General features: G+C 41.8%; 1 protein-coding gene across 1 annotated transcript; it reads left to right on the forward strand.

Moving 5' to 3' along the window:
• The first annotated feature begins 385 nt into the window (after nucleotides 1–385).
• On the forward strand, nucleotides 386–9,492 carry txn2 (thioredoxin 2). The gene is made up of 4 exons (XM_080724148.1): nucleotides 386–458; nucleotides 3,162–3,439; nucleotides 6,140–6,263; nucleotides 8,548–9,492. Exons 2-4 carry the CDS (start codon nucleotides 3,162–3,164, stop codon nucleotides 8,662–8,664), a joined length of 519 nt encoding a protein of 172 aa, XP_080580274.1. The 5' UTR covers nucleotides 386–458; the 3' UTR covers nucleotides 8,665–9,492.
• The last annotated feature ends 1,543 nt before the right edge of the window (nucleotides 9,493–11,035 follow it).

Genomic DNA, 11,035 nt, shown 5'->3' on the forward strand with positions numbered 1-11,035 from the left:
CTTGTTGGTTGTTTGGCAACCGCTAATCCTCTTTACTTAGGCTAATTCTAAACTACTGTAACAAAAAGAAAAAAGTCACAGCTTTTTATTTGCTCCTATTCTTTTTTCTTCAGATGAATTCCGCTAAAATGTACAATAGAGCTGCCTTATGTATAACATATTATTGGCAGATCTACAAGCTCTCAACATGAGCCTGCTTTTTTGACAAACTTGTAAAAGTTTTTATTTTTTACGTATAACATATGTTTTAATATATGTTTTAATGTAGGAGTCGAGTAGTGACCATAGAGTTATGTGACCCACACACATTTGGTCCACTGAAGAGTGTAATTCACAAAGCTAATTAATTAGACCATAATTAGACCGCTTGTTCCTCCGGACAATGGGATTGAAACATACATGTTATTGTGCAGTGAGTGGTCCGGGGGCGGACAGCAACGGCAGCAACACACTGCACGGTAAACGTTTTATTTTATTTTTACGTCTTATGTGTTATGTGTGGTGGGGAAATGTTCTACTTTTGCGTGGACCAACAGTTCTTCCAACGCTCCGTTTTGGTCATTTGTGTTTATAAAACGCCAGGAGGAGACGATAAGGAGATGAAGGGGCAAAGTCACACGGAGGTTATTCTAGGAAAAAGCAGCTTAATTTACCTTTCGCCGTACGAGTGAGTGTGTCCGCGTCGACACTTCTTTTCTTTAGTTGAAAACACGTCATTTCATTTTATCGAGCGACACACCCGCGCGACAAAGTGCGTTTAAATGTTTTAAATGCCTGCCTGCCAACTTTATGTGGTTGTGAAACACCTCTGACGTCATTTATTAAAACACCCAGTACCAGTGGTGGAAAAAGTATTCGCATAGTTAACGTATCAATACTGCAATGTAGAAATACTGTAAGTGAAAGACCGGAATTCAAATTGTACTTCAAAAAGTATGAAAGTATTGGCATCAGTAAAAGTACAACCTGTTTTTTAATAGCCTAGGTATTATTATAACCTGCAAAGTACTAGTAACTAAAAGTACAATATTTGGATCCGAGATGTAGAAGTAAAAGTATTGGATAATACTTATGAGAAGTATGGGGAATACTCCAGTAAAGTAAAAGTACCTCACGCAACATTGCATGCATGCAATGACAGCGTAGGTCGACTCGTCAATAAGCCATATTTTATACTGTAAAATTGTGAGCATGTAGGTCAGGTCTGCTCACTCTGCTGTTTTTTGAGCGCTCCTATACCTGGCTGTGCGTGTGTCTGACTGTCTGTAGCCTTTTTCCTCCGCGTTTTGCCATAGTAAAATGTGTGTACGTAGCATCATGTTTGTCTAGTGATGATGTCATATGTCGTATGTCTGTAGCCTTTTTCCTCAGCGTTTTGCCATAGCAAAACGTGTGCGTGTAGCATACCCTGTACATCCTAGACTCAAATCCTAGTCTGAAGACGTTATGCAAGCACGACCACCGCTCGCTTCACATTGGGTGTGATTGTTTATGGAACAGTTCGCCCATACTGACACTCTGACAGGGACGCCAGGTTGCAAGTGGTTTTGAGCACTGAACCTATTGTTGCTGAAGCTGTCTTTTAAACTTTTCCTACACTAGCTACCAGTGCAATCATGGGAGAAATGTAGCCTAGATCAAGTTATCATGGAGCTCAATTAGATAAATCACCAAAGAGTTCTACATTCACCCATTGTACACCCCATTTTGTACACTAGATTTTACATAAAGGTGATAACCAGGCTTGCCTTACATAACTGTCCCATCCTCAAGTTCAACTTGCCACTACAGAGCCTTTATGGCCTTGTCCCAGTTCAACGACTTTCCAAGGGCTGCACAATTAATTAGAAGTAATCTAAAAGTTCTCATTTATTAATCCTGAGGGAAATTCAGTCATCATATAGCCGCACTGCAGTGAGAATGAAAGACAGATGCAGGGAAGAGTGTAGAGAACAAGCACAGTCAGAGAAGTAGTAGTAGTTCTAGCAACAATAAAAGTAATAAAATGATAAAAGCCAGTATAAAAAAACGGTATCAAGATGGATTGGGCAAGTGTGCAAAGTGTATGGGCTGGCAATAGGTGGGCATGGCGCTGAAGGTGACATTTTCATTCAATCACCAACAAAAGCGTCATATAAATAATTTGAAGACCTAAAGGGGGTGACCTGGCCGTCAAGGATACCAGAAGAGTCGCCGGAAAGAAACTCGCCTGGGCTCATGGTTTATGCCTTTTGATTGATTGATTGATTGATTGATTGATTGATTGATTGAGGTATTTATTAGACGTTTTTGATAGGAAAAGCCAAGGTACAGTTCACTGATACAATGTCAACTAAAAGGAAACTCGGGTAAGGAAAGGCTTATTTGTTATTTTCCATTGAGATCCTTATATACCTCTGCAAACTATGCCTAAATGGTTAAACCTAACCTTATTCCTAACTTTAACCTCAGTAAAATGGTGCCAAAACCTAACCCTATTCCTAATCTTAACCTCAGAAAGATATGCGTAACGTTATTTCTAACCTTATTCTCAGTAAAAATCTGCGAGTTTCTTTCCGGCGACGCTACCAGTAACCGGCCGTCTACACTAGGTTTAGCGGGACACAAATAAATAATGTGACTAAAGGGGGCATATGGTAGTTATGCACAGTATGTACAATCTATTACCAGTAATAGTTAAGGTTATGTGTGCATGTGGTAGGAATACAGTAATTGCACAGATAATTAACTCGACTTAACAGTAGATTAACAGTGGGTTTGACAGTTATATAATCGTGAATCTTGGTTATTCATCTTGGTTATTCATTTTATTGTGTCAGCTGTTGCACTGTAACCCATATCCAGCCATTACACAATAACCAGAACATTGTACAGACTATAAGAGTAACAAAGGGCATTACAAATGTGAAATAATAATGTTCCACCAAAAGTAATCATGATTTAACTTAAGCTGATCTATAATGAGTACAATCTCACAATGCATCACATTGCGACATGCATCACATGTCGCAACATTTTTGCCTATAATGACATACCCAAAATAGGGACTGATAACAACAATATTCAATAACATTTTAATCAAACATGCAACTCTTCTAAAACCCCAACTGAATAATAAAGAACCAATACATTTTGTTCTCCTATCACACCTTCCTCTTCAGATGGCCCACAGGCTGCTTGTCCGTAGGGTTTGGACCTATACGGTGAAAGACGTCCGCTGTCTCCCAGTCCTGTCCTCTGCAAACTCAACGTTGTCTTTCTCCACGTCGCTGCAGTCGGCTGCACCCCGTCTCAACTTCCTGTCTCCCTCGCGCTCGCTACCTCGCTCCCTCCCCCACACCTTCCGTCGTGAGGTCTCCTTCAACATCCAAGACCACGAGGATTTCACAGATAGGGTCATCAACAGTGATCTACCTGTGTTAATTGACTTCCACGCCCAGTGAGTATCTGGGGGGGGGGGGCATCTGAATGAAGGAATGACTGAAAACCAATTGATTTGCTTTGGTAATGAATTAGGGATGCTCTGATATAAAACAAAACAATATATACGCCAACTCACTCGACAATGAAGCACTTTTGTAGTGGGTATTATTGCAATGTCTGACACTGTGTCTGTGACACTTTGAGAAAATAAATGTCACCTTTAATGTGAATTATAATTATTATAATTTTTGCTTGAACAAGGTGAATATGAGGCCAACTGATTGACCAAGGTATGGTGATGATAATTAAGAATAATGGCGTGATGGAATTTCATTATTTTGTCCCGGGAAAATCCTCTCTTTAAATGTATAGTTCTAGAAGGTAATATTACCTTTTGACATGGACTGGGACAGCTGACTGGTTTTCCACTCTACTTGACACCATTGAGGTTACACAAGGGCTCATGACTGACCAGACACTAAGAGTATATAGCTTTTGGATGACCTCTATTGACCCAAAACAAATCCTCAATGCCTGCAGGAGGACCTTGCGGAAAAGTGCAAGTGGAACCATTCACCATTAGCAGTTTCCATTATTTGTAGTTGTTTTTTTATTTTGTCTTAAATTTTGATTTGGAAATCCCATGCTCACTAGTACAAAAAAATGGTTCACAATGCACCCCTGCTGCACCCCTTCCATTGCAAGCCTGTTTTTGGACTTAAATTAGCTTAGTTAGTTATTATATTATTGTGACCGTAGGGAGAAAGTTTACTATGAAACCCGGCAGATCCTGTCCGTCCGAGGCTGGGTAACACCTCAATGTCTATAGCTGACCTGTTGTGAATGTGACATCACATTGTTGACTCAATGACCAAGACAGCCTGTTCTGGCAATCATATATGGAGATCCCTGATCGATTGATTTCATCAATATTAAGCCCATATTTGTCAATGCCCATATATGGACCCTCCATATGGCCAAGACAGAATTAATTTGCAAATCAAGACTGCTGACTATCACCTGAATATCCATATATGAAGATCATGACACTGACCTCATCAAACCCTGCATATCAATGCATGGAGACGACTGGATCATCACCTAGATCTACATATATGGAGCTGACCTCTACATCTGATTCACAGACGATGCCCTGTTAGGCCAACCACACTATTTGAATCCCTTTTATGCCCATCAATATTAAGCCCATATATGGGAATGCCAACACAATAGAATCCCTTTTATGCCCTTCAATATTAAGCCCATATCTGGGATGGACATATTGTGTCTAACCAGTGAGGTTGACACGACACAAGTCACATTTCAAAATGAATTGTCCTTGTCCCTTTTATTCACATATATTGAGATCCCTGTCCCGATGTCATCAATATTAAGCACTTATCTGGGAATACCTATATTTGGCAATATCCATCCATACATGGAGACGACTGGATCATCGCCTAGATCTACATAATATGGAGCTGGTCAATACCTCTACATACTGTATGTCCTCACAAACTCCATATATGGATATAGCTGACCCGTTCTGACATCACAGTGATGACTCGACCAGCTCAGCATAAGCCAGGGTATACATGCCAAAGCACCTATGTGCACGCACCCATGTGCGCCCTAGTGCATATATAGTCTCTTGTGCAGGTGAGACGTCACTTAGCAGCAGATACGTCAGTAGTACATAGTAGTTTGTGACATTGCAAGTGTGTAGCAGCTGCGGAGCACAACCACAGTCATAGACACACACAAATTATTCTGTGACAAGTGACAACCTGTTGGCTATTTCTTCTCTCCAATCAGAAAATGGTTGCTGCATTTGTAGTACTCTGCTTGCTCAACTTTAGTCCTGGTTAAACCAACCAGCATTGTTTTCGAACAGTTGGGCTTCAGTTGCATCACATTACTTGGTATGTGTACCCAGAAATTCAGATGAGCTCAATGTAAGACAACAAAGTGTCTGTGCTGCAGGTAAATAACAATCGAAATGAAAACTCTGTAGAGAATTAATAATTCATTCTTATGTATAATATTATGTGCTGCCAAAATGTTATAGAACTACTTAACTAGTCTGTATGTTTTTTGTAGTGCTCTGAAACACATTGATGAATTGATTGATTGATTGATTGAAGACCATTAGACGTTTGCATAGGAAAGGGTACATGACAGTACAGTTCAAGAAAGCTTTTGGTCTTGTTTCAATTGGGTTCCTTTTTTTAAAACTCATACAACATTAAAGCAAAACTAATGTAGCTGGATGTTATGAGAGATTTAAAGGAAGTAAAACATTGTACAGTACCACTTCATCTTCAATTATCTCAGTGATAGATAGAATTCCTCAGGGAGGCTCCATTTGACTGAGACTGGACTTTCAGGCATGTAGAGAGCAGACATGCTGGCGTTACAAATGACACGCATTATAAAGGTCAGCTGGTATCCAACCTCAAGTTAATTAGCAGCCCTTATGGAGTCAAATCAAGTCTAGCTTATTATCTGTGGATTTAACTGCACTGTATGCGTATCACAGACTTTAATTCAAGGCATTGAAGCCTTGTTTTAAATTTGTTTGTTCATATTCCTAAATTCATTTTGAAGTGAAGGTTTTAGGATGTTGTAAACATAAAACATAATAGTAATTGACTAGCATTTAACACTGAGTTCTCGTTGCTAACTTGGAATAATGTACTATTTGATATTTTGCTAGGTGGTGTGGTCCCTGTAAGATTCTTGGGCCGAGGTTAGAGAAGGCTGTTGCAAAGCAGAAAGGCCGCATCGCCATGGCAAAAGTTGACATAGATGATCACACAGACTTGGCTATCGAATATGGGGTAAGAACTTGTTTACTAATTGTGTGTTACTGTTTGTAGTCCTAAAACCAGATTTTCCTTTTCCCCTCGTATGGTTTTTCCTCATATATGGTTCTTCACTAATGCTCACTATGGGACAGTTCTATTTCTATCTTCACAATTACAATGACATTCAGCAGATGCTCTTTTCTAGTAAGTGGAGAACAATGTAGTGCTTCAAAGAAACTATTATACCAGGTAAACATCAGAATTAGTTCAAAACAAAACAAAACAAAATCATGCTGTCTAAAATAAATAACATTCTTAATATTTGCGGTCAAGCAAAACAAATCTAAGTAACAAAGATCTGATCAAAAGGGGCAGAGCTGGAGTCTGAAGAGGAAAATGGGGAGGGAGTTTGCACAGTTCTGGCTGCATGGGGGAGTTTGTTCCACAGTGTGGGAGCCAGGAGAGAGAAGAGTCTAGGACGTGTGTAGAGTTGGCCAATTAGGGAAGGTTCAAACAGACCTCCTGTATTCACTGATCATGGTGAACAGGATGGGGTGTGGTGGTGGATCTTGTCCTGCAGTTAGGTGAGACTCCTTGGTGAGTCACCGGCTTCGAATGCGGCTTCGAATGCTATGCACTGAATGAGAATTTTTCACGTGTATTCAGACTATTGAATGGTGCAGTAGCTGAGATAGTAGGGAATTTAAGGAGCCCGTTTCTACAACCGCTACATGACATGAGGCGTTGCGGTCCAAATCGTTAAGCAAACAGCTATCGGCGACGGGGTCCCACCCCTTTTATGGTTCCCATGGCGATGCGTCTATACAGCAGAAGTTTTAGGCGCACCGTTGAAAGGGAGCTTCTGGCGTAGTGCAGATGGCTGCGACGGCGGAAGGTTGATCTATCGATCGCTGATCATTTCCGGTAGCCGTCATTTGCTTAAAGTTGCTACTGACCTACCGACGGGCGCCGTAGGTTTTTGTCATCATTCAGTGTGTTGACAAAAGTCGGGGGGATGATGATTTACGATTCTGGCCCCCTGGTTTACAACTTCTAACGGCGCTGAGTCGTCTTATGCGACCTTGAGCCACGTGAGACGCCACCGAGCATTGCTTCCGTCATGGTCAATAACCATACTTTATACGGCGCACCTACTGAGCCCCGTCAGTATCTCGTAATCAATTGTGTGATTAACACGTCCGGTAGCTCAGTATCTCAGCTTGTGCACCATTAACACCTTCTAAGCCACGGGGAGCCCCTTAATGTTAAAACCGTACTATATCGCACATCCCCCCAGGGACTCTCAGCCACGTCGTACATTCCCGGACTTTGTCTTTAAAACCGGAATAAAAGCTTTTGATCCGAAAATCGGCGATCGTCTAACCTTCCCTAGTCACCACTCGTGCACTGATAGCTCATGCAGACCGTGCATGAAGCAGAGGTGACGTCAGCGCCTCTCCTTCTCCAAGGCTACTCCCAGCCATCCGTTTGCTGTCTGCACACTCGAGCTCCTACAGCAGACATGCTTGGGGCTATGCTAGCGAAACTTTTCAGTTCTGTTCTTCAGTCACACATGGACTATTTGCGGGGACATTTACGTGAAAGGATCGCGCACGCGAAACGCACGGGGACATCGACGATCGGCCAAAACCCCCATTCTATCCCAACGGAAATCGAGAAAATCATGGTGAGTTACTGGCCTGGGGAAAAAAGAAAAAGAAAAAACAGCGGCGCTGTTCAAGATGGAGGGGCTGCGGGGTCATGTTTATAAACATAATATTATGTCTCAGATCACAATACAATAATAGAAATTTCACGGCTAATCTACCAACCACCATTCTATTTCGGACCTCAAGGTGTTAAATGGTCTGAATACACGTGACGAATTCCCATTCAGTGCATTGATAGCATTCGAAAGGGGTGGTAAGGGTCTGACATACACCTCTCTATCTCAGAAGGTGGACTGTGGATGTGGATAAGCGGTGGTCATTTCATTCAAAAAAGATTTAAAACGTATTTCTTATTGACTCTGCAAATGAGTAGCACGGCTTGGTTGTGACAAGTTATGCGATAAGTACTGGGAGCTGATGGTAGGTGTTACACTCCACCTTGGCAATCCAGTCTAGCGTACTGCGAAACGGGGATAGACTCCTGCGCTCTGACCGATACTGACAATAAGCCTCTTTGCCCCACTGGAACACATATTATTTAATTCCTGAACAGTTTTGTACATGCAACATTTCTTATCAATTGCAACAATATCAAAGCGCACATCTTTGAGAGTTTCTGAAAAAAGCCAACCTGCCTCTCTCTCCAGGTGTCTGCAGTTCCCACAGTAATCGCCATGCGAGGAGGCGACGTCATCGATCAGTTTGTGGGGCTCAAAGACGATGACCAGCTGGACTCGTTTGTGGGCAAACTCATTGGACAATGAATATTTCAGACCCTCATTTTCAACCCATTTTCTCCCATGTCTGGCCTGCAGCACCAAACCTTGTGAAACAAACAGCCCACCAAAATAAACCAGCCCTGTCATTGTCACAATCCCTGCAGGTGCACAACGCTCTCACCCATCCCTGAACTCACTGCTTTCTGATCTGTACCGTTCCTCTTTCATACTGTCCCTTCTATCTCTCCTTCTCTCTATTTATCTGTAGTCTAGCGATGGGTGTGTGCCTTTGTGGGACTCCATTCCCCTTTTTTGTTAGGGTGCTGCTTTCACCTGGCAACATTTTGATCCCTTCCATTATCTGTAACGTAATGACTCCACACTTGTGAGAGCGGCTGAGTCAGTGAATTACAGTTTGCTATGATAGATTCTTTAGGGTGGACAACAGCACCACTGTACTGTACTTTATCATTATGATGTAATATGAGGGATAAGTATGGAATTGGGGGAAAATGTACAGGAAAGCTGATGTTGGTGAATGAGCTTTGTGATGTTGCAGTTCCTGATTTTGTCCACAAGAGGGTGCTCATTCTCTAGAACAGGCCGCACAGTCATTTTTACACCATTATGCCTAATAATGTGAGAGGAATGTGTCAGTCACAGTCTGTGTATGTGTGTGAGGTGACCGTGTGCGTGTGTGTGCAGCGTGCATGAGCTTCTTAACTACATCTGTCTGTTTCTGGATCCCGACTGTGAAATGTGAGTTAGGTGGGAATCAGAAATATGGTTATTGAGTTTGACATAGATTTTATTCAAAAAATATACTATGTAATATGACCAAGTGAAGTAATAAATAAAGGAGTTAAAAGATGTTCTATACTTAGGAGTGTGGTTTGGTCTGTGGCAAGGAAAGTGCTCTTATATATGTGGGTAAAAATACTTTATCCTAACCACTTTGTTTTGCCTCTAATGACAATGATGCAATGAACCTAGTATTTAAGTATTTTCCCCTATCTGCTATTCTGGTACTGAAGCCGGCAACTGCCCATAGTGGAATGTACAGTAGAAATGGGGCACGGGTGCAATGTTTGTTTAAGGGTGAGCAAGCAAAGCACAGCAAAATTATCTTACTGAAAGATGCAACTAAAAGGAGTAAGCTTTTCGGCTTATTTACACAGGAAACCTTTATGTATCTCATATAAAATTGAATGAAAGACGGATAGAACATAGTACTATGCAGTAGATATCGTCCGGGAAAAAAACGGGTGCAAAAACACACACATATATATATATTAGGGCTGGGATGCGATTAAAAATGTTAATCTAATTACAGGCTCTGTGATTAATTAATCACAATTAATCGCATTTTAATCGCAAATCGATATTTGACCTGAGAAGCATTTTTTTCAAGTAAAACACATTTTGTTGTACGAGTGAATCAACGAGTGAGTTTTTTAAATCTAAATTTGGCATCCACTGGGCCAAGCAAAGTGCTCTGATCGGCTACTTCTCCCGTTGCGTTTGTCGTCTCCTCTTGGTTGGTGCATCGCTATGATCGGTATGCCCGAAACTGAAGGTTCTGTGGTGCAAAAACTAAGTGCGATTAAAATGTGTTAATTTTTTTAATCGCGTTAATTTTCTGTAATTAATTAATCGCAATTAATCAGTTAAAGTCCCAGCCTTAATATATATATATTAATACATATAGAGAGAGATATTTACAATAGAAGGGTCAGAGGGTAAGGCTAGGCTAGGTTTATTTTTACCAGTTACGAGCGGCTGCCGCCTGTGAGTGGTTATTCTGATGTAAATTCTATGTCAAACACTACTGAACACTGGAAATGACTCTCAATCCGTCTGTCATGAGTTTCGCATGTATGCTGTTCTCTGTGTTTGAACATGAACGTTAACTCACCCTTTCACCAACCCTCTCATCAGAGTGGCGGAGTGGAAGGGGGAGGTGAAGCACGCCCACACAGCACCCTCCACTTAACGCCTCCCACCTAATTACCTCCCACCCTTCGTACCCTCAAATCAACTATCTGGCTCACCGTCTCTCCCTCTCTCTCATCTCTGTCCATCTCTCTGTCTGTCTAGCACACCTGAGCAAACATCCCCTGGCCTATAGTGTGTGTCTACCGTACCTCCCTCTCATTTGTCAAAGTCCCTGATAAAAGGAAACCTAGCCTAGCACCCTTCTCTCTGAGAGCCCTCTGGGGCACAGATAACCATCGCACTCTTGACAACTTCACCTGCTTAGGTGAAGGGGTTAAACCACCTGCTTGTTGCACCGCACCGCATGTCCCACCACGTCAGCAGTCCAGATGTTAATTCCAGTCTGTTCTGTCATCGACCTCAGCTTGCCCACTCTGACGTACCACGCTGGCAAGGGTTCAGTTCTAAACATCAAGCCTCC

Source organism: Nannobrachium achirus, assembly GCF_963921795.1.
Source record: "Nannobrachium achirus genome assembly, chromosome: 4".
In the NCBI taxonomy this organism is placed as follows: Eukaryota; Metazoa; Chordata; class Actinopteri; order Myctophiformes; family Myctophidae; genus Nannobrachium; species Nannobrachium achirus.